At 36.2% G+C, this 24978-nt stretch overlaps 1 protein-coding gene across 1 annotated transcript; it reads right to left on the reverse strand.

Moving 5' to 3' along the window:
* Positions 1-499: 499 nt before the first annotated feature.
* Positions 500-11707, reverse strand: LOC149834256 (U-box domain-containing protein 35-like). The gene is made up of 9 exons (XM_090009326.1): positions 11500-11707; positions 10802-10923; positions 9074-9195; positions 7872-7932; positions 6624-6791; positions 6011-6130; positions 3363-3782; positions 2176-2919; positions 500-586 (listed from the first exon to the last, which is right to left on the reverse strand). The coding sequence occupies exons 1-9, from the start codon at positions 11705-11707 to the stop codon at positions 500-502; spliced, it is 2052 nt and encodes a 683-aa protein (XP_089865452.1).
* Between the last annotated feature and the right edge of the window lie 13271 nt (positions 11708-24978).

The raw sequence follows: 24978 nt of genomic DNA on the forward strand, positions 1-24978 counted from the left end.
CAAACTAATACTGACTCCGAGAAAATACATGTAATTGGATTCAGATATGGTCATGAAATCCTTATACCAAATCCAAATCCAATTACTAATCCTTTCTTAACCAAATCCGACTAATCGGATTCAGAATTGGGTTCTATGTAGGATATATTCCGATCAGTTTTTATCCCTACTATTGCCTTCTCACAGTGCACTAAAGCTACAGCAAGCAATTAGTCATTTTACATTTTCAAAAATTACAAAAATATTAAGTTTTGGTGGGCCCAACATATTTCAAATCAAGAAAATGCAGCAAGGTGTAATGGGAGCATTTTATTATCTAACATTTAGAGGCCAACACTGTCGGTGCAAAACAAGTTTATATGTATTGCATGTACATGCAGAAGATAATTTTTCTTTTCTGTTTCTATACAATAATATTACAAAGGTGTGTATTAAAAATAGCCGGGAGATGAGCAACGAAGTAGTAGAAGTAGGACTCCTCTGGCTGGCCAAGCTTCAATCAAGGATGAGCAGCCCAGCTGCTGGACCCATCTTCGGTGTGACTAGCGCTGGAGTGCCCAGTACTAGAGCGGACACTGATAACTTCCTGCAATAGTGGTGTCAACAGTATAATTTTGATTTATAGATAACAGAGAGAGAGAGCTGGTAAACGAGCCAAGATAACCAAACAGGGCATGTTCGGTCTCAGCTTGTTTACCAGTGAACTGAGTTGGAGACTCGACTCATGTTTAGCCGAGATAAGCTAGCTAGGCTCACTCCTCAACAAGACGAGCCAAACATGAGTTGTCTCATGTAAAAAAGTTTCATGTTACTTATACATGGGATATATATATTTTCTATATATGACACTTAAAATATATATTTTTTTATATTAAACTTAATAGTTCATATATTTTATATGCATATTCTCTCATGCATCCTTTTCCTTAATCCTTATATATATATATATATATATATATATATATATATATATATATATATATATATATATATATATATATATATATATATATATATATATATATACTTTGAATCATTCTTTTTATATATTATACTTAAAATATATATCACACATAAGAGTCACTAGAATATAAGAACCGAAAATATGAGAACTAATATGTGAACCTCAATTTTCATGGATTTTTTTTCTCTTGAATCTAACCGTACGGATGTGTTCTACGTGCTTGGTTTTATAAGAACCCACTCTTGAATAATCCGATTTTGATATATAAACCAGATTTTTTTAAGGATTAAAAATAAATGGCTCATAATTAATCTTCATAAGATTCAAGCATTCAAAAATCACATCTTTTCATCGAAAATACATGATCCAATGGTTGATTCCTAGCAAATTCACCATGCCAAGCACATCCACATGGTTGGATTTATAAAAAAAAAATGTTGAAAATGGCCATATTTCTAGTTCTCATATTTCAATTCTCATATTCTAGTGATTCTCACACATTATATACATATATATATATATATATGTGTGTGTGTGTGTGTGTGTGTGTGTGTGTGTGGAAATGGAAACCAACAAAATACAAACCTACTAAATGAAACATGATAATGTATTTTCATAAAATTTTGGTATTTTTTTGAAAAATCTGAGATGTTATCTATATGTTTGTTTTTATAGGAATCACTTCTTGAAACATTTGATTAGGATGCATGGATAGGTTTTTATAAGGTTTCAAAATCAGCAGCCTACAATTTTCATACATTTTTTAGGTTCCAAATACCATTTTTTTCATCCAAAATGCATGATCCAAGTGGCAATATATAATAAATCAATCGTGTTGAACACATCTATGGGGTTGGAATTTTGAAAAAAAATACCAGAAATCTACTTTCAGGTTTCATTTAATAGGTTTTGTATATATATATATATATATATATATATATATATATATATATATATATATATATATATATATATATATATTAACTATATGATCTCAGCCCAGCCGAGCCAAACATCCTCTGTTCAGGCTCGACTCATTTAAGCTAAACAAGCTGCTCGTGACTCTGCTCACCAGCTATATGAGCCGATTCGTGACGAGCCAAACCAAGCTGAGATACGAGCTGATCGGTGCTGCAGCAATACCAGCTCAAGCAAGCATGCATGGCAAGAAGTGAACTATAAGGGCACAATGGTTTAGTTCAGAGATATACCTGGAAACTATGCAAATGTCCATGGCCAGCATATCCTGGTAGGACTAGAGGCAATGCTTCATCAGCAATGTCCCTCAACCGACTCAACTCCGGCAGCACCACCGACCCCAAGTCCGGCCTGTCCTTCCTCCTCAACTCTGAGCACTTCAACGCCATCTTCGTGAACGATATAGTGTCCTCCATGGGCCAGTCATGAACAACAGGGTCCAGCATCTCCTCAAGCACTCCTTTCTCTATTGCCCTCTCAACATAGTGAGCAAGCCCCATGGGTGGCTTTGCAGTCAGCAGCTGCAGCAGTATGATACCAAGTGCATAAACATCAGACTTGATCCCTAGCATGCCCGTCTGCTGATACTCAGGATCGATGTAACAGAAGGTGCCCGCTGCTGCAGTCATATGGTACTGCGTAACATCATCAGCGACCGAGGGGGGGACTAGTCGCGCAAGCCCGACGTCACTAATTTTGCTAACAAAGTTGTTGTCCAGGAGGATGTTTGCAGGCTTGAGGTCTCGATGTACTAGTGGCTCAGGCTTGGTTTGGTGTAGGAAGAGGAGACCGGTGGTTATCTCGGCGGCGATCTTGAACCGGAGCTGCCAGGAGAGAGGAGGCGTGTTGCCTCTCCGGAAAAGGCGGTCCTCGAGGCTACCGTTGGCCATGTACTCATAGACTAGACAGCCATATTCTGGGCAGGCACCAAGGAGGAGGACCATGTTTGGGTGCCTGATGCAGCTTAAGACCTCAACCTACAAGTGATAATCAAGATAATGGTAGTTATAACTTACATATTATAGACAAGAAAAATCAATGAGAGACATGGAAACAGACCAAAATTTATAGGCTATTCCCCTCAAAAGAAGAAGAAGAAAATTTAAAGGTTAACTGACATGGTTTCAGGTGTATGCCACGTCCAAATCATGGGGTGTTTGGATTGCACCTACTCATTGGCATCCTTGCCACTTTTAACCAATATAAACTGAGGTAGGTCAGGTCATATTGTATAGAATCGATCATCGGTCATATTCAATCCCCACTTGGGAACTATGAGAATGGAGCCCACACACATCTCCAAAGTGAGATGTGTTATTTCAGATTGAATATGAATAATGAATTGGTTATATACAATATGACCTGAGGCAAGGATGAGATGCTGAGAGCAAATGCATAAAAAGCTCTTATAGAAACCAACCTCCTTTTGAAACTGTTGTTTGCCTTGTACTGCATCTGGCCTTAAAACCTTGATAGCCACCAGGGTATGGTCCAGCATAGCTCTAAATACGGGTCCATACCCTCCTTCTCCAATTTTAAGTGAGTCAGAAAATTTCTGAGTAGCCTTCTCTATCTCCTCTATGGTGTACCTCCGGTACCGAACACTGATAATGATCTGATCTCCTGACTTCCTCCCGTTGTCCATGAGCAATTTCCTTTCTGCTTCCAGCCTCTTTCTTGTTTCTAACTCCACTGCTCTTTTTGCTGCTTCTGCCGCTTCGAGCGCCGCCCGACATCTTTGCTTCTCCTTCTCCGCGATCTCTATGGCTGCCTCTTCTGCCAATCTCGCTTCTTCGAGCCTACGGTGATCCTCCATCTTCCATGACTGTAACTCCCTTGCCTATTGCCACACGCTTAACACAGGTCAGTACCACAAAGCTAAAACAAACGAACATAAAGATGTAGCAGTAGGGGGTGTGAGCAGGTTGGAAATGGACCAGGCCAAAATTGATCCAAGTGTCATAGGGTCTCCTTGCCTAGATATGAAATGGATCAGAAAATATGGATACTGATCCATTTCCATCCCCCCATCCCCCAGGTAACACTGTTGCTATTGCTCATAGCCATAAGTCTCAATGTTGGAGGTTATGGATCATGGACCAATAAATGCCCAGGTAACCTGGACGTAAAATATATAACTCAGTGACTTTGTGGCTGAAATATTAAAAATAATAGGATTAGTTTTATTCCATTCACTTAAAACTGGGTGCCAATGTCCGATGGGAAGCAGATCAGGTCATGCTGAACATGAGCGTTTTTTCTCATGCCGACATCGTGGCCGTCTGTTTGCATTTTGGATGAATGCCACGTGGTTTTGTTGACTTTTCAGCTTTTTAAAATGCAAATCGGATGGTCACGATGTCGGCATGAGCAAAAACGTTCATGTTCAGCATGACCTGATCTGCTTCCATGTCGTTGGAGTATAAATTTTAAATAGTTGGCAAACTTGGTGAGTTAATTAGTGACTCGCCCGAGTTGACTCGATTCGGGGTCTAACCGTTGTAGAACTCGGTTAGGACCAAACTCCGCCGAGTCAGATAAGATTCGGCTGAGTCTTAGCTACCATGTTGAAACTTAAATGTTTTGCTAAAACATCAACTAAATGCATTAAAAACTTTCAATTTTCCAAAACTAGATTTTAAAAGAATTCTACTTTCCAAAATTGTGTGTTGGCACTCGTGGATGAGAATTTATTAGAATTCAAGAGAGAGAGAGAGAGGGGAATATGAATTAAATGATAATATTTAACACTAAAATAATGGTAATAAATAGCCATTTAACCAAAATGCCACTATTTTAATGCATGCGATTATCTACATTTTCCGAAAACTTTATGTTTAGAATATAAAATATCATCATTACAATAATGTGATATTTATGTTTTATCAAGTATATTTTGATAATTTGCAAATAACATACTATTTTTTAAATTTTAAATAGTGAAAATACCATTTTTACATTTTTTTAAATATGTTTAATTAATATTTGTCACTATATATATATTGAAGTTATGTTTATAACTATATATAATAAATCACACCTAATATGTTATTGTTTATTTTGTATCATAAATTAATTAATTAATATTTATTTTTAATAAATTAAATAAAATTCTTGACTTGCACGAGTCATCGAGTTGTTATATTAGCTGATCCGATACTGAGTCCCGAGAATGCCAACCAGTTTTATGAAATAAAATAGGACGATGAGGAAGCAGGCTTCTTTCCCTTGTTTGGGATTTGCATCCAGTAGCGTTCTTTCAATGTTGATATATAGTAAGTTCAACTATGGGTGGCCATCGGGACGGGTGTCCGATGGGTCGGTCGGGTACCTGGCCCAAAGGCTTTAATTATGTTGGGCTCTTGTGTAAATTACATAGGGCCCGATAGGCCTGATCCATTAACCGGGTCGGAAGGCCCGACCCAACCCAAGCTTGAGCCGACATGAGTCGGGCATGTCAAGCCCTTATCAGGTCCTAATCGGGCTGGCCCAGCCCGACCCGATGGTCACTCCTATCTACAACCAGAAACCTTGATTTGATTCTAGTCAAAGTGAAAATAGGCTTCTTTAGATCAAGTTATAACCTACACCTGCCTAGCCCTAGTGGTAACAGGCCTGATAAGAAGGTGATGACACCTTGGTCCGATGTTCAACTTCTACTGGGTGTGCGGGTGCCTTTGGTTAAAACATGAGTGCTACAGTGGTTCGTGGTGGGCTAGCAGGGTTTACGAGAGCAGATCAGGTGATCTGCCAAATTACTTTGGGAAAGTGATTTGACATCCTCACCATCCATTATGATGATCAATGGTCACCATTATTCTTGCCAATGATGACATCATCATTAATTTTTGGGTGGGCCCGCAACTTGCCCAAGGACCATGAGATTAAAGCAATGGGCGATTAGGATGTTGAATCACTTTCTTAAAGTGATTTGACATATCACTTGATGTGAGCTAGGGGTTTACATCATAGGGAGGTAGACCCATTAAGCGACCCACATTTGTTATTAAAAAAAAAAAAAACGTACACTTGATTTCCATGAAAAAAGACAGTTGTTATTATCGTAACCTTGTGTTTTGCATCCAAAGCTTCCTTGCAGGCACTACTATACATCTCCATTGTTCGCTTCAGTTCAAGCCTAAGCCTTTGCATCTCTGTCTCAACATCTTCCTGCAGGTACAGAACAATTCATTTCATCAATACATTGTTGAAATGGACCATAACTGTCAAATTTTAATTTACAAGAACACCTTCTATCAGAAAGGACATCTGTAATTATAAAAAAAGGGGAAGGTAAGAAAAAGATATACAAATAAATGGCAAGTTAAATGAAATAAAAAAACAAATTTCATGCACTAAACGAGCAAAAGAGGAGCAAATTTGCAACAATCTTTGGTAAAGAATAAACTGAACATATTTGTCTTTACACCTGCAATACATGGATTTTTTTGTTTGATAGTCAGTAGGCCTCCCAATGCTGCAAAACTTAACAGGTATATATATAATAGTTGTATGCTTAAACTGATACATATTAGAAACTAATAGCTCAAAAAAGGAATAGGGAGGGGGAAACAGAACCAACATAACTAGAAATATATTATGAATTCCGAATCATTTAGTCAAGCTTCCAAGAAGAGAGTGAAAAGGGAGTTAAAGGAGAAAAAGCAAGCAGGCCTATTACCAGCGAATGCTTGGACCAACTATTTCCACTGCTCTCACGTGGAGGCAATGAATGCTCTGATAGACCACCACCAGATGCATTTGACCAGTGGATGTCAAAGCTTTTCAGAGATGATGAGTCACTGCATGAATCCGGGATGGAGTAACGCTGGGGGCTGTAATCATGGTGCTGGTTAAGAATATCTAAATGATCATGTGAAGAATGGGCATTCAACTGTCTTTCAAAACTCCCCCTGCTACCATTACTGTGAAATGATATGTCAAGATGATTGCCCAAGTTGCCCGCGCTCTCGATTCGATCATTGGATAAGTTGCTCCCTCTCTCGATTCGATCGTTCATCCAATGATGGGAATTATGACTTGCAAACCTAGGAGCTGCAGGCCTGAATTGCATGTGTTATGCATAGATCAGTTATATCCTTCTCAATTTTGAACTTTCATTGTGGCTATGAACATTTCAAATGCAAATAACAAAGAAAAAAATTTACTGTCAACTATGTCATAACTGATGTCACAAGCATATGGCCGCTGATACGGGGATACTGTCATTTTTATGAATTTTCAATGCAACTAGTATATAAAGGGTTACGGGGCCAAAATGGAGTACCCATATGACATACGTCAAAAAAAAAAAACTGATATGATATACTTTGAGAGATACATGTATAACATTCACTTTATATTGCTTATGAGGTCCTTCTTTATGAAACGGATTTTCTCTCTCTGAGATTTATGAATCTTAGTATGCTCATGAAAGTTTAATGAACAATGGCCAGAAGTTTGCAGAGATTCAAGAGAGTTGAATGCTTTTCTATTGTAGGAAAGATCGCTATAATTTTGAACTTGACAAAAAAACTTAATGGTCTCAAGAACAAAATATGTTTATGGAACTTACTTTATGGATTCTTCTGAGGTATGTCTACTAAATTCATGTCCACCTGAATACCAAAAAAGATAAGTAGGTGAGAAAATTACTGTAATTGATAATATGTAAATGAACATTACGAAAGAAAGACCTAGATTAGCTTTTCAAAAGAGCCTTCAACAAGAGACTCAGACCATGCATCATTTACTATGCTAAAAGTATAGAAAGTATACATCAACATATAGCAAGTGACTAACTTGTTGGAGAATGTGATACGTGATTCTCTGTTTCAATTTTGGTGCGAGGTATTCGATGAACTGGATTCTTATTTGGGTTAGGAGCCGTTCGAACGGTCGATATCTTTCCTTTAGATATGACATATACAGTGCAGAATTCTGGTGCTGCCTTTATAACAGTTGTTGGCACATCAGCATGCCCAAAAGCTCTGCATAATATGGAAAACCATTGTTCAGTGTGACTTTATTCATAGAAACCAATGTTAATTGTATGATTATGAGCTCAGTACTGTTTGAGAGACTAAGTTTGCCCACTTAAGTAATTCTAGTGCACACTGGTCTTAGTCATATGGGTCATGGCTCAGAAGGCTCAACTGAACTTAGCAACTTGGAGCCAGAGTGATCTGAACTAATGGTGCAAGTTTAATCAAAGTCTTTAGCCCAATCTTTGACAGGGGGACTCGGTGTTGAGGAATTTTTTGAGAAAGGTGCAAGGGGGCCAGGTGAATTTCCGAGTCTTCTCAAAGACTTGTAGGTCGAACACTCAAGCAACATGATCAAATCATTCATATATGTAACCTGAGTTAGAAAGTTGCAACCCACACCATCAATCAGATTGGAGCCACTGAATGATCTCTTTTTTTTTAATCTTTTATGCCTGGGAGAAACCGCTGTTTTTTAGTTTGGATGACGAAGAGGTGCAACATTGACCATGTTCTAGTATGATCGTGTAAAACTGTATGTTTGTTTTTTCCATGAGGAATGGAGAAACCACCCCGACATTAAGAGGCATGGTCACGCTGGACTAAGCCTGCCAACCTATGGTCGCTTCTTTGGCAGTGTAAAACTGTGGCTTACCCCTCGCCCTCAGGCAGTTGCCTTGCTTCGGTCGTGCAAGGGGTGATGCCAGTGAGATTTGAACCTAGACCACCTGTCTAGCTTCCTATGCCCCATCCCACTACCCCAAACCCCAACTGGGGCTGTAAAACTCTACTATTACTCCCCTCCCCCACTCCCTCTTGACTACCAGGAATGCTTCCCCTTATGCTTTGGCAGTTTGGCTTGACTACTGGACACACCCTTTGGTTTCGAACCCAAGATGCCTCTTGATCTCAGGACAAACAAAGTCACCCCCTACCCAGGTGTGCGGAGCTCCCATAGGTATTGAATGCCTAATTTGAAAATTAACTTCAAGATGTTGATAAACTGATGACTTAGACTAATCCTGGCAAGTTAAGTAATGTTTTTCATTATTTTAACGTGTGTGTGTGATATGGAACTGCAAGAAATCAGAGAAAGAAAGAAAAAAGGAAAAAGAGAATCAACTAAAAATATTTCAGTGGTAACTACCTTGCAATGACACTTCTTGATGAAACTCCAAGAACAAGTTTGTCTATGGAATTTTGATTAACAAAATCAATGATGGCCTTCGAGATGTCCATATCTTCAACGACTACTTCCTTGCCATGAAGCTAGAGTACCACCAAACCCAGAAAGAGGAGACTCAAAATGAATTCCAATAGATATTGAAAGAGGACAGCAAAGGTAGATGATCATTAATAAAAGAAACACGTTACATGTGTGCATGGCTGCTGTATTTATTGAGACCCTACTTTTGCATACATAAGCTACTCATATCTATATCTAGGGATGGCAATGGACCGGGACGGGGGCGGGGGACGGGGGCGGGGGACAGGGTCTCCACCCCCACCCGGTCTCAAGATTAGAACCTCCATCCCCGCATGGGGATGGATTTTAACCTCCACCCCTGCCTTCATCCCCGTTTCATGTCCTCTATCCCCGGTTCAAACGGGGATTAGGCGGGGCGGGGCCCCGTTTCCCCGTAGACTATTGCCATCCTTTAGAAGGACTGGGGATGGGCGGGGTGGGGCGGGGCTAGGCGGGGATCGTGGTGGGAATGGGGCAGAGCGGAGAAAAGTGTAAGTCCATCCCCGCCTCCATCCCCGAACGGGGATGGATTTTAACCTTCGTCCCCGCCTCCATCCCCGTTTCATACCCTTCATCCCTGGTCCAAATGGGGCGAGGCGGGGCGGGGCCCTGCTTTCCCCCGGTCCACTGCCATCCCTACTCATATCCCATGAGATTTATGAAAATCTCACAAAAATATTCTGAAAAATTACCTGAAAGTTAAAAACAGCAATTTCTCACGATATTTTCAATTTCACACCATTTTTTGTCAGTCATATAAATATTGTGTTTTAAACACGATATTTATGTTTTATAGGCCATTTATCGTAGAAAATCATGTGTTTTTATCTTAATTTGCAAATTTTTTATTTTTATAAAATAATTTTTTATTTTAATTTAATTTTTATTGCCGAGATTTTGCCAAAATTGCAATATATATATATATATGTGAGTTTTTTGGCTGCCAAGATTTTGCCGTTTTTCACTTTTGTCACTATGTATCCAAGGCTGTCAATGGGTCAGGTCTGTGTCGAACCAGAGTTTGTTCAAACCCGCCCAAATTTCAAATGTTGGATTCGGGTACCCAACGCAGATTATGTCTGAAAAGGAATCCCAAACCTGGCCTATATAACTTAAACGGTGTCTAAGATGTTTATTTATCTAAGTCTGACACGCTATTTAAGGGGTGTGTCATGGGTGACACGAGTCAGACACATTGTGACATGTCAACAAGACCAAGACACGCATGAACACTAATTTAATATCTTTAAATATTATTTTATTACGGTTTAATAATTTTTAAGTAAAGTATTATAGGTCATGCCCAAAAAACTCCGGTATAGAGTGAAAGAAGCATCAATGGCATCATTCAGGCCAATTGATTGAATTCGATTCAACAGTCTGGATTAAATCTTAAAATTTAGATCTCCATAAACATGGTCAACCATTATCTATGGATATCCCTGTAAATGGCAATAACTTATAGCCGCCATTTATGGGTTACCATTTAAGATTAAAGTTAATTGATTAAATCTAAGCCATGAGATTGAATATGATCAAAGAGCTGCACTGCTATTATAGTCGCTTTGGTGTTATTAATTACACATGCATCACATCAATCATGCATGACTTAGGAAAGGAAATGCATACCCCTCTTCTGCTGCAAAAGCATCTAAGAGGAAGGAAAAACTCTCTTGTCTGTGCTTCAACGTGCTCGAGGAAAGCAGCAGCCACTTCCTCATCCACATCTGTGATGGGTACATGGTGACCACCTGCACATTAGAAACCCCAAACCATCCACAAAAGAAAGCTAAGTTCTCCAAGAAGTGCCACTTGCAAACAGTAAACAAGTTTGTCACAAAACATAAATAATGCATACATTACAAGTTGCAGAGCTATGATTTAAACTTTCTGTTTTATGTTTACTGTTATACCCTGGCTTGTAACGCGATGCCCTGCCCTGTTTCCTTTTTTTTTTATGATGTTACTGTTTTACTTCATTGTAGCGTTTTTAAGGCTGGTGTGATATCGTAACACACCCGAACATTTTATCTGTTACTTTTTCTACTGCTACAGCAATGAAATTTCTGTTCTCTCAAAAAATAAATACATGTCAGCTCGCGAACTCCATATAGTGCATGCAGATCCAATGATCGAGCCAGAGTACTTTACAAAGTGTTCAGGCCACACAAAAAACCGTTTGCGTGTCGTGATTTTGTGTGTTTTGTGCTTTACGTAGAAAATCGTTGCACGCATATTTTTTTCTGCTTCTGTTTTACACCGAAAATCGCTGCACGCGATTGCGATTTTCTCTGTTTTGAGAGAAGCTCAAGGTTCTTCCTACTTACTGGGGGTTGTGATGGTGGTGGTCTTCTTCCTGATGTGGAGGAGGATGAAAATCTGGCCCTTGGTGACGACATGGTCGGCTGCCCACTTGAGGGCGTGCTGGCTGTTCTTGTCATTATCAACGGCAACAGCCACCAGCTGGTGCCTCAGCACCCCCTCCCCATCACTCCCTCCTCCTCCTCCACCACCGCTTCCGGCGTTGCGCCACATCTCCTCGCTGATACAGTTTTCCTCTCAAGGGTAAGAGGGAAAGAAAAAAGCAGGAAAATTTAACAGCCAAGGAATAAGATAAAGGTGAATGTTTAGAGTTAGCCAGGGAAGGGTTAAGTTGAAGAGGGCTAGGAGGCAATTTGGAGGGGAGGAGGGATTCTGAGCCCCATATTTCAAGGCAGGAGAGGTTCAGGTGGTTCTCCCTCTGGTGATCCGTGATTTTCTCCACCGGTTTCTCTCTCTCTCAAATGAGTGGCTCCCTACCTCTCTCTGTGCATGGGTTGGTGGTCAGCTTTGGTCAAGTCTAAGGAAAGTTATAAGCAAAAGACTTAACAGGACTCCAAATGGGTATGCGAGTTCACTGCTTTTGACCCTCTCTCTCTCTCTCTCTCTCTCTCTCTCTCTCTCCTTGTATTCAATCTTCGTGTGCGGCCTCCCGTTACGATAAATGTTGGTCCTAGACTCACCCTACTAATCGGAGGCAACCGAGTCCATTCACCAATGTGAATGCCACACACGAGAGAGAGAGAGAGAGGACCAAAAGGTTTCAACAAGATAGCCGCATGAGATAGTCGCCCTATCTTAACCAAAACGTCTGAGCTTCGAACCCCACAAGAGGCCATCCCTTAATTTGACGAGAGAGAGAGAGAGAGAGACGAACGTTTTTTCATTCAACAAAACAAAACACAGGGAGAGAGAGAGCACGGGTAGACATGCAAGAGGCTGGCCGTCCCTGGAAGACCTCTCGGTTATGATAGTGGGACATGACCATCCAGCTATACCTCATTCGACATCGATCCATAATCTGAATTAATAATGGAGCATTTGATTTGAGAATCATCTTAATTACCTTCATTAATTCTGCCCATGGCATGGCTTCCCTTAAAAAAAACAGGAGCATGCAAGGCATTTTTTTCCAAGTACAGTGCCAAAAATAAATTATGTGTGGAAAACTTTGATAGCAGGAAAGCTGGACTTAGTAAAGTTGGTGAGTGGAGTTGATGCGCTTCACCAACTTGATCACATTATGCATCATGCACAAATTACCTTGCTTAATTAAAGGCCAAACGGGCTGGATATGGGCCCAATCATGATCCTTCTGAATCCAAATCCAAATATTGGGTATCACTATCTTAATTAGATCCCATAAATTGCGTTGGTCCAAAATGTAAACCATAATGCTGGATCTGATAAAAAAAAGTTGAAAACAAGTACACGTTAATAGTGTAAGAAGATTGAATTTAATATGCATTTTAATTCATATCTGATAGAAAGTACCGATCTGAATCTAATCCCCGTGCCAAAATTAATATGCAAGTCCACATAATTTAATATGCATTTTAATTCATATCTTATAGAAAGCACCGATGAATCTAATCCCAGTGCCAAAATTATGCTAGTCCACATATTATCTGAATGTACATATGGATCTTAGTTTAAGATCCATATCCAAGTATAGTACATTGGATGCAGACCAGTATAAAAAGTGTGGGTTCATGTTATTTATCAAAGTAGGAGGACAGTACAATATTATAATGAAAAATGACTCTATTGTCTATGCAAAATGACACGTTTTCTGAAATACTCCATAATTTGCCAAATCTACCCCATGTCCACAATCGTGAATGCCCCACTTTTTAATGGCATCTTTACCTTTAGCACTAGCGAACCTCCTAAGGTTTGCACAATATCTAGACACTTAGTAAGAAGGGCACATCCTCTCACTAAAAAGTAGATTCACACAATATTTGCACGGACCTCATGAATTTTGCATAACAAAATTTGCGAACTTGACTAGTTTTCATCCCAAGGAGATACACAAATATCGTACAACATTCGCCTATGTAGTATCATATTTGTGAGCTACCTTGCGAAGCTCCTTTAAGTAATTGATTCTAAAGGAGATCCAAAATTGTGTGGCGACATTCACATATATATCTAGTATGACATTCGTGAGCTCCCATGCGAAGCTTTTTTAAGTAATTGATCCACAAGGAGGTCTACAAATGTGTGGTGGTATTCGCATATATATTTAGTATGACATTCATGAGCTCCCATGTGAAGCACATTTAAGTATCTGATCTTTAAGGAGGTCTGCAAATGTATGGTGGCATTCACATATTTATCTAGTACCACATTCATGAGCTCCCATGTAAAGCTCCTTAACGTAATTGATCCTCGAGGAGGTCTGTAAATGTGTGATGACATTCATATATATATTTCGTATGACATTCACGAGCTCCCATGTGAAACTCCTTTAACTAACTGATCCTCATGGAAGTTCGCAAATGTGTTGCGACTTTCACACATATATCTAGTATGAAATTTGCGAGCTCGCGAGCTCCCATGCAAAACTCCTTTAAATAATTAATCTTCAAGGTGGTCTACAAATGTGTTGTGACATTCGCAGGAACCTTAGGAGGTTTGCTAGTGCGATGGATAAAAATATTCTAAAAAAGTGGGGCATCCACGTTGTGGACATGAGGTGGATTTTGCAAATTATGGGGCATTTCGGGAAATGTGTCATTTTGCAAGGACACTATGGTTACTTTTTGCTATTATAATCCTTGTCAAGTCGACTTCATCATCATCACTCTTATCCAAATTAAATGATGTTGGCTTTAAGGGTCTTAGTTCTTGTTTTTCTAAAATATTTTTATAGAATATGGCAAAAAATTTACTAGCTTAGGGCAGAACCCTATAAGGCTGGATAATTTGTGGGTCGGGCCATTGACGGGTCGAGCTTGGTCAAGCCCAACCCATTAACCAACTGGGTCGGGCCCGATTCTAATACAAAGCCCTTGGCCCTCTTGTTAGACCCATGGGCCTAATTCAGACTGGGTTGGGTCGACTTTCAAGTCATTATATATTCACATCTCATTTACTTCCTTGGATTCCTAGGTTCTTTTAACAAAAATTTAAAAAATGCAAAAGAATAGATGGGATCCAAGATAGATCCATTTTTTAAAATACATATTTGGCCCATATATATATATATATATATATATATATATATATATAGAGAGAGAGAGAGAGAGAGAGAGAGCTATCCCCCAAAAAATGCTGAAAACAACATCAATTTACACAAAAATGATGCTTTAGTTGCGGTTCTTGACCACCGCTAAAGGTCCCAGTTTCTGCTAAGACCATTAGCGGCGATTGAAACCGCCGCTAATGCCTTTTTTAAAAATGTTGCTTGCATCCCTTGGGCATTAGTGGTGGTTTCAACCGCTACTAAAGCCCAAAAAATGTGCAAAACAACATTTTTGCTCATTTTTGGGCTATTCAGCATGATGGTCGTCCATCACGCTCAGTGATGGTCGTCCAGCTTCATCCTGTCGAAGTTGTGCACCTAAGGTTTGCATAGCTATAAATTTTCATATATATATATATATATATATATAGAGAGAGAGAGAGAGAGAGAGAAGGTGGTAGTCGCTAACCACTATTGTAGCTAATTAGGCCTTTGAAGGATTTTTCTTATTTTTCTTAAATCTAACCATACAGCTAGATGCTTGATCTTATAGGAATTGACTCTTGGATCATCTAATTTTGATATGCGGGTATTTTTTTATAGGATTTAAAATTTGACGATCTAAGATTTTTATAAATATTCAAGATTTAAAATCATTTTTTATAGAAAAATATGATCCAAGTGGGATTCCCTAGTAGATACGATCAAATTTAAGGAAAACATAAAAAAAAACTTTCAAAAACTCGTTTAGCTGGTGGTTAGCATCTATTACTTTGTAATGAAACAACAAATGCACAAACACAATGCCAGAATGGGGCTACAAATATACATATTCACAAACACAAAAGTCACTTATGGGCCAAATACAAAAGTCACTAAGGGCTAACACATAACCTCTCAAAAGATAGCAAGAATAGAAGTAAAAAATAAAATATTGTTTCAATATGCTTAGAACAAGCATAGAAACAAATGAGGGTGAAAACCCTCTATATATACAAGTGGCCATGGCCTTGGGGAGCTCCCAACGACTCTATGGTTATGATGCCCATAGTGCCATTACATTTAATCAAAATGACATAAAATAACTAAAATAATAAAAAGTCTGTATTGTCTTTAGTAGACAGGCCCTATTATATAGGTAAAATAACTAAAATACCCTTGATCATATACCAAAATTATATAACCTAAAATATAAATAAATATATTTATTTATTTGAATATATAAACTTATACAATACATTTTAGCACCCCTCTCAAACTTATAGTGTGATCCCCAAAAGTTTGTCAAGAAGAAAATGAAATCGAGGTGACAGAAGCACTTTGGTGAAGAAATATACCGATTGATACTCATAAGTGACATATGGTAAGATGATGGTCTTCTTCAAAAAATCTTCACATACATAGTAACAATCCATTTTTATATGCTTGGTCCTCTCATGAAATGTATGGTTGACTCCTATGTATATTAAACTCTTATTATCACAACACAATCTTGAGTGTTTGTAGATGAACGCTCATATCTTAAGTAATCTTCACAACCATTTTTTTTATATTGTAGTAATCATTGACCGATACTCATTTTCAATGGATGATAATGATACTTTTTACTATTTTTTACACTTCCATGATACTAGAGAATCACCTAAAAATATACAAAAGCTAGTAGTTGAGCGTCAATCATTTGGATCTCCTCTCCAATATGAGTCAGAATAAACAATCAACTCAAGGAAAAAGGAAGAAGGCAACAAAAGACCTCTAGAGGTAGAGGTTTATAAATATCTAACAAATTTCATCACATTACTCATGTGAATTGTGGTGGGAGAATGTTAGAATTGGGGAGCAGTATGAATCACATACACAATATCAAGCTTAGTAATAGTTAAATAAATTAAGGTGCCAATTATTTGGTGATACGAAGTATGATCATCTAGAAGTATCCCATCATCAATCTTCATTTTGACATTAATAACTTCAGGGGTATCCATCATTTTTTTGTCAGTAATTTTTGACTTATCAATAATATCATTAACAAACTTGGTTTAAGAAAGTAAATATCTTGTAGGAAAATAAGCAACTTCAATTCTTAGAAAAAATCTAAGAAATCCAAGATTAGTCATTTCAAAATATTTTTTAAGAATACATTTAATATGTTTTACTCTGTGTTTGTCTTCACCTGTGATCATCATGTTATCAACATAAAAGAGAAGAATTACAATACATGCATTAGATTTCTTAGTAAACATGACAACATCAATATAGCAAGATTTAAAACCAAGTTTGAGCATAACAAAGCTAAAATGATTATACCAGGCTTTGGGTACTTATTTTAAAAATCTTTCTCAATCAAAGCACCTTATCAGGATATGCTTCATATTCAGAAGGTGTGTTCATATAAACTTTCTCTTTTAAGCCCCCATTTTAAAAAGTATTTTTTATATCCATTTAGTAGATAGCCCAACCTTTAATAATAACTATAACACCCCAATTTTTAAGTCCTGAAAATCATGATTTTTTTAAATGCTTTTAAATCTTTTTATAAAATTTCAATGGAAAAATCAAATGGGACTAAAATTTGGTGCGTTACTTCTCGTTTACATTCACATTCATACATGCATTTGAAATTAAATATTTATAAATGGAATAAAAGTCCATACACATCCAAAATCAATTACAAAAGTCTATTTATCAAATTAAATAATCAAAGTCTTTGAGCAACTAAAATTGCTCTCAATCCAAAACATTCAGAGGTTTGGGAAAAGTATGACTTGGTCCCCATTGCAACCTCCCACCATCGTACATGAGCTCACTCACTTTCTGAAAACATTAAAATTTAAAATGGGTCAGACAAAACTTGTTTCAGTAGGATAGAACTATACAAAACAAGTAAATTAGAATACATAAGCAAGAATTACTTTAAATTTTCATGCATTTAACACAATGAAATACAACATCTAACATGTATTTTCAAGATCTCATATGAGCATATAATTGCAAAATTTAACTTTTATCAGTCATTCATTCAAACATAAGCAACTAAGATCACATGAGTATAATTAAAAATACATGAAGAATTAAAAATGCATGCGCTTACCAATGCAGAAGTTATATTTTATGCATGAACCAATTCTTATCTTTAATTACATTTTATTTATTACATGATGCATGTCATGCCTACCTAATGCATAACCATTTAAGTTACAGTTTTCAAAACTCTATGGGTACAAACATAGGCAGAAGTCTTGCGTCAAAGCCACGACACAGGCAGCGTTTTTAATTAAAAGGTGACTTTATCCTGGCTGGGCACCATTCGCCAATATCGAGTGAGGGACGCAAAGAGTAAGAGAAGTTTCCACATTACCATCCCGATGCATCAAACTTTACTCATAAAATTTTGTACATTCACGTTGCAGTTTAATGTGAAGGGTTCTCCTATCTTCGTGGTTAGGGAGGAGCAACCTTCTGTGTTCAAATCGATACCCACGAATCCAGAATAGTATCACTCACATTCTCTTAGTGAGTATCAATCATTTAGTGTTATATGTTTATCTTTTGATTATTTGTTTTACACGCAACACTCATTTAACAGTCTCAATCAATGAATTTGGCCACTTCAGGGTCTAAGGATGCATTTTTAAAACCTTTAGTTTGAGATCATAGCATATGTTTCATTCCTTTTAAAATTGTGTATGAATGCATAAATAAGGACATGAAATTTCTTTAAATAGTAGATGCATCCATCCATTCACATCATTCATATCATGTACATGGTAGTCATATGCAGAAATTTCAGCATGCTTAATTCATTAAATTAAGCAGTTGAGCATTGGGCTCGATAAGGGCACATAGACTTAAGTTCATTTCGAGTTTGAAGCCCACGTGCATTAGGAACAACAACGAGCTTCTTTTACAGCAAAATGCACCCAAACACTAGTTAACTGAACAACATATACATGTCCATATCATGTCAAAAAAATACAACATGCATTATCATATAAAATATGCATCAATTCGCATAACAACAAGTTTGATCCATTTATTCGATATAGGCTACAAGGCAAGCTTGTGCCTTATCATATGGATCAATTTGTGTCTTATAAATGAACACTTTAATTCCCTATAGCAAACTCATAATTTAAACAGTTTATAGCAGCTAAATATTCATTCAAAGTAGCATACACACGTACACATAGTTTTCATAATAAATAGCTAGTCAGGTTCTAAACTGATTCCAAACTTGCAAAAACTCAACTATGTTCAACTGTTATAGAGACTATAGAAATTTTTTCAATCAATGGTTAAAACTAAATTTTTTGTAGTTGGTAAGAAATTTTGTCAGTTTTTCAATGCCGCAAACCATTCATAAAAATTCATCAGAACGAGGGAGTTACAAATGTTTTAGTGCAAACATGTAATTTTTTGTTTCGACTATCACAGAATAGTTCTCAGTCCATAAACAAAGCTCGAATTTTACTGTAGATGTAAAATTTTGTTAGTTTTTCAATGCAGCAAATGTATCATTAAAACTCTTCTGTATGAGGGAGATATAAGTGATTTACCGATTGGATGTTAGGCCGGAATTACGTATTGACGGGCATATGCATTCGGGTGGGGCCAAAACAGGCCACTCGAATTCATATTTCCATTTTTTTTCATGTATTCAACAAAAAAAATCTCAAATCTTAACTACACTAATTTAAGCTAAACTACAATAGACGAATCTTATTTTTACAGTCGTTGGGCTGGAAAACAGACCTGTCTCACCGAAGACTATTTACTCAAAAATAATTTCGGTAAAATTTTGATAAAGCATGATAGGTTCGTAATTTTTTTATGAAAAATAAATCAGAAGATTATGCTATAATTTTAGAGTATTCACAAGCATATACACCACCATATCCAATTAAACTTTGCATGAAAATAATTAGACATATCATGGTTCTTGCTAAAATTACTGTTTTTTTTTAGAAACCCGACAATAAAAAAATTGTATTCTCATATGAAAACAATCATGAAAATCATTCTAATTTTTACAGTACATCAATATGAACATTATCTACTAATCCTAAATGAAATTTACAGAAAAATAATTGAGTAACACGTGTATTTTAAATTTTTTATGGTTTTTATTTTTAAGAAATCAGTTTTTAGAGAAAACAATTTCTAGAGGGGATTTCTTTTGAAAACCCTTTTTTATCACATGCATTGACAGCTCTAAGCCAAACCTATGTATGGGAGGCATAGTTTAGGGTCTATCCTTGCAAAAAAAATTGAAGGAATTTGTGCCCACGATTTTTTATTTATGTATAGAGCATAGAACCCCCTACCTTTTTAACAAAAATTGATTCATGCGTGCATAAGTTAATCTTTTAGCATAAATCGGTCATCCAACATGAACAATGGATTCAACCATGACCTATTTTTGCTCCTCACACAAACGTGGATGTCTTTCTTGTTGAGCCAAAGGTGAAAATATCAAGGATTTGGTGTGGAGAAAGGAGAGAAGAGAGAGATTTTGGAGAAGGAGAAAAAGCCTAAAAGTAACTAAGGGGAGCAAATAGGGGGGGAGTGTGAGCCCCTCATCTATTTTTATAAAGTTTGAGTTGAGGTCAAGGGCTGGAGTAAATCCCAGCCCTTGATCTCAATCAAGGGGCACTTTCTAAATCTCAAAAAAATTGACTTCCTTTCTTTTTTTTGTTTATTTTTTTCCTCTTTTTTTTTATATTCCTTTTAGTTATTTAGAGTTGTATTACATATATAATATACATTATATGTTGTATTACATATGTAGAACACCCACAATGTTGGGTCAACCCCCCCCCCCCTTTCTTTTTTTTTAACACTGTCAACTTGCTTGCTTGGCAAGCAAGTTGACTTGTTATATTTTTTCTTTTATTTATTTATTTATTTTCTTGTCTTCATTTCCTTCTTCCTTTATTTCCTTCTCTCTCTTTTTTTGCTTTATTGATCTAGCCACTCTCTTCCTAGACTCTCTAGAGGTGACACCCCCCTCATGGAAGCTTTGTTTTGAAACAAGGCAAGTTTTGAATTTTAAAAAATTGCCTTGAAATTTGGTAACTTTTAATTTTGAGCTTTATTTTCAAATTTCTTATTATTATTATTATTTTATTATTATTATTATTATATTTTAATTTTTAATTTTGAGTGTCACATAGGATGGGATGCCCCACCTATGGACTCCTACAGTATTATATATTCTGCTTAATTTTGAGTTCTATTCCACTAAATTAATTTCTAATTAATTCATATTAAATTTAAGCTGTGAATTACAAGAAATGAAATTACATGAAATTTAACTTAGGCTTAATTTCAATTGCATATCACTTATTAAATTAGAAGGCCCATTTATTTCAACTATTTATTTTAAATTCTTTAGGAGGTTAATTCGATTTCTTTAGAAATAATTTATGAAGAATCGAAACTCGATAGGGTCGATGAGACCCTTGAGCGTGTAGGAGTGTATTTCATACACTTATAAATTTTATAGTCTTTTATGAGCCATGGTATATCACTTAGTATAAAATATCATTTTTAATTTATCTAGATTATTTAATTTCTTTTCTAAAAATATCTTTTTCTCAAAAAATGAACTTCAAAAGTGATTTCCACTAGAGTCGAAAGGATCCATTGTCGTTTTGAATATTTGATTTGATTTTATTTTTAATTAGATCTCAAATTCATGAACTAAATTCAACTTTTACATTATATATATATATATATCAAATTATCATAAATTAATCTGAAATCATATTCAACTTTATTTTGATGAAATTTACTAGTTATTTTATTAAATTTTGTTTTTTTATTTCAATTATAAATATGAATTTCACTAAAATCAACTCAAATCAACTTTAATTTTTTATAGGATGTTTCTTATAATTTATTTTAGGCTAATTTATGTTTTTATACCTCTTTTTCATAAAATTCTTCATTAATATTATTTTATTCATTAAAAATACTCTGAGAAAATTCACATGTATTACTTCTAGATTAAATTTAAAAGATTAATTTCAACAAGAATATAAATGATTGTATATTTTAAACTTGAATTAACATTCAATTAAGTCTTAATTTAGATTTAAATCAAACTCAAATCTAATTATAATATTCAAGACATATTTATTAAATCTGAATTCAAATTCAAATCTGATTAAAAATTGAAACCTTAATTCAGAATAAATTCTTAACTTGAAATTTATTCTAAATCTTGATTAATGCTTGAATTATAATTTCATCTTTATCTTACTTTTGAATAATATTTTAGCCTTAATTCATTGTTATTTCTCATAAAATGTCAAAAATTTATGGGTTTTACAATAACTACTATCAGAGTCCTAACTGAAGTTATTCTACCTATAGGTAGGGGTGGCAAAATCTGACCCAACCCACCAACCCGCTTCTTAGCCGGGTTAGGGTTTGGCTTAAACGGGTTTGTGTCGTAAAGGGGTCGACCCGCCTAACCCGTTTATTAAATGGGTCGTGTTCGTGTTAGGGGTATGCCAACCCACCAACCCGTTTAATAAACGGGTTAGGCGGGCGGGTCAACCCGTTTACACGAACCCGTCAACCTGCAACCCGTTTATATATATATATATAAACTTATCTAACCCTAACTCCTAACTTTACACTTTAGTCACCCACCTAACTCCTTCTTACCTAGCCACAGTCGAGAGCCCAAGACCTCTCCTCTCCAGTGGTGGTATGCATATGTGCGGTTATCGTGTCTATGTTTTCGGGTCAACCCGTTTAATAAATGGGTCGCCGTGTCCTGTAATCGTGTTGTGTCAACCAGACCCGTTTATTAAATGGGTTAACTGTGTTGTGTCGGGTTACCCGTTTAATAAATGGGTCATGTTTGTGTTTGCCATATCCGACCCGTTTAATAAACGGGTCATGTTCGTGTTGAGGTATTCTGACCCGCCAACCCGACCTGATTGCCACCCCTACCTATAGGCTCAAATATTTTATGATAGTCTATCTTGTACTCTTGTGCATAACCCTTAACATCTAACCTGACATTGTACATTTTTAGGGTCCCATCACTCTTAGTTTTAACTTTATAAACTCATATGCAACTATGGTTTTTTTTATCCCTAGGCAAATTACATATTTCTCAAGTCTTAGATTTTTCTAGTGACTAGGGATGGCAATGGACCAGGGCGGGGGCAGGGGATAAGGTCTCCACCCCCGCTCTGTTTCAAAATCTGAACCTTCATCTCTGCCTCCATTTCTGCACGGGGATGGATTTTAACCTCCACCCCGCCTCCATCCCCGTTTCATGTCCTCCAGCCCCGGTCCAAATGGCGGCGGGGCGGGGATTGGGACGGGGCAGGGAAAAGCTTAAGTTCATCCCTGCCTCCATCCCCACACAGGGATAGATTTTAACCTCCATCCCCATTTCATGCCCTTTATCTCCGGTCCAAATGGGGCGAGGCGGGGCGGAGCCCCATTGCCCCCTGATCCACTGCCATCCCTACTAGTGACCCTAATTTTTCATTTATAGCTTTTATCCATTTGAGATATTCCTTTGCATGTTTATGTGACAAGTTCAAAATAGAACAAAATTTTAGCTAAACAAGCTCTATATTATAGAGAAAATGATTCATATGAAACAAATCTATTAGGGGTCTAGAAGTCTGATTTCATCTTCTAACTCCTTTTAATCATTGGGTTTCAAAGGTGAAATAACTTTATAGAGTACTTGGTTGCCTATCGTTTTCTTGTCTTTTATATTGGATTATACTAGGTCTTTTTTATTTAATATTATCATAATCCTGAAGATTGATTTAAGTCTCTTCATTACTAACATTCTCAAATAAAGAGGCATCACTACTTTGAGGTAATAACTTAAATAAGAACGAATACTCACAGTTCTTCTTAAGCATATTTTGAAAGAAACTTTTATTTTTCAAAAAATAAACATATATATATAGTTTGTCATTTTCTAAATTAAAACATATGACTCTTTTTTTAGTTTTACCATATTCAAAGAATGCACATGGTATAGCTTTAGGAAAGAGTTTATCATTTTTATTAGTAAGAACAAAACACTTACGTCCAAAAGGTTTTAATCTAAGATAATAAAAAAAGGTTTTAAAGAGTTTTTCATAACGAAAAATATTTTGAAGCTTAAATGATGGAAATTTGTTAATAAGATACACAACAGTCGAACACGCTTCAACCCAAAAATATTTTAGAATATTTTTTTAAATTAAAAAAGTTTTAGTGGTCTTAATTATGTGCTTATATTTTCTTTAAGCTAATCCACTTTGTTGAGGTGTATAAGCACATAATATTTGGTTAATAATTCGATTATTTTCAAAATACAATTTGAAATCATTTGACATAAACTCTCCGCCAAAGTTGGAGCGAAAGATAAAAATCTTAATTTTAAATTATCTTTTGATAAGGTTATGATATTTTCTAAAATTTTCAAAAACTTTATATTTATGCCTAAAAAAGTATTTCAAAGAAAATCTAGTATAATCATCAACAAATATCACATAATAAGAATAACCACTTTTAGATAAGATAGGAGGTCTCTATACATCCAAGTGCACTAATTCAAACAGTTTAGAAATAAAAAAGCTCCTTTTAAGAAAAGAAAAAGCTTTCATTTTGCAAAAAACATAATCCTCACAATAAAAAATTTCATTATAAAATTTGTTCAAATGAGGTACATGAGATAACTTTGATAAACTAGGATGTCCTATTCTTTGATGCCAAAAAACTAAGTCTACATTTTGAACATTATAACAAAAATTATCTTCTAAAAGAAGTAGACGATCCATGTAGTAGATGTCCCCTTCTCTATGTCCTTCAATTTGCTTTTCGGACTAGAGATCTTGCACCCAATATTCCATAGAAGAGAAGAATACACTACACCCATGGTCAATAATATGAGAAATAGATAGAATATTTAAATTTAATTTTAGGACAAATTTAACTTTTAGAATAGAAAATTTTGAAACACTTTTAAAGTCTTCAATGCTTTTTATATTAAGAGAAGACCCATCAGTGGTAAAAATATTATTTTGTTTTAAATTAGTACAACATTCATAAAGCAAAGACATATGTGAAGTCATATGAAATGGGACTTCAAAATTTAAAAGCCAAAAAACCTTACTGGAGGTGAAGATTTAAAGACCGCAGCTCCTGAAAGAGAGGAAGAAGAGTTCTTGATTAATGGATGGACCTCCATGATTTAAAAAAACATTGTTTTAATAGATTTTGAATCTTCTTTGGTTCCACTCTTTCTTCATGAGACGTTTTCACATAT

The sequence above is a fragment of the Nuphar pumila genome, chromosome 6, assembly GCF_984573655.1.
Source record: "Nuphar pumila chromosome 6, dmNupPumi1.hap1.1, whole genome shotgun sequence".
NCBI lineage: Eukaryota > Viridiplantae > Streptophyta > Magnoliopsida > Nymphaeales > Nymphaeaceae > Nuphar > Nuphar pumila.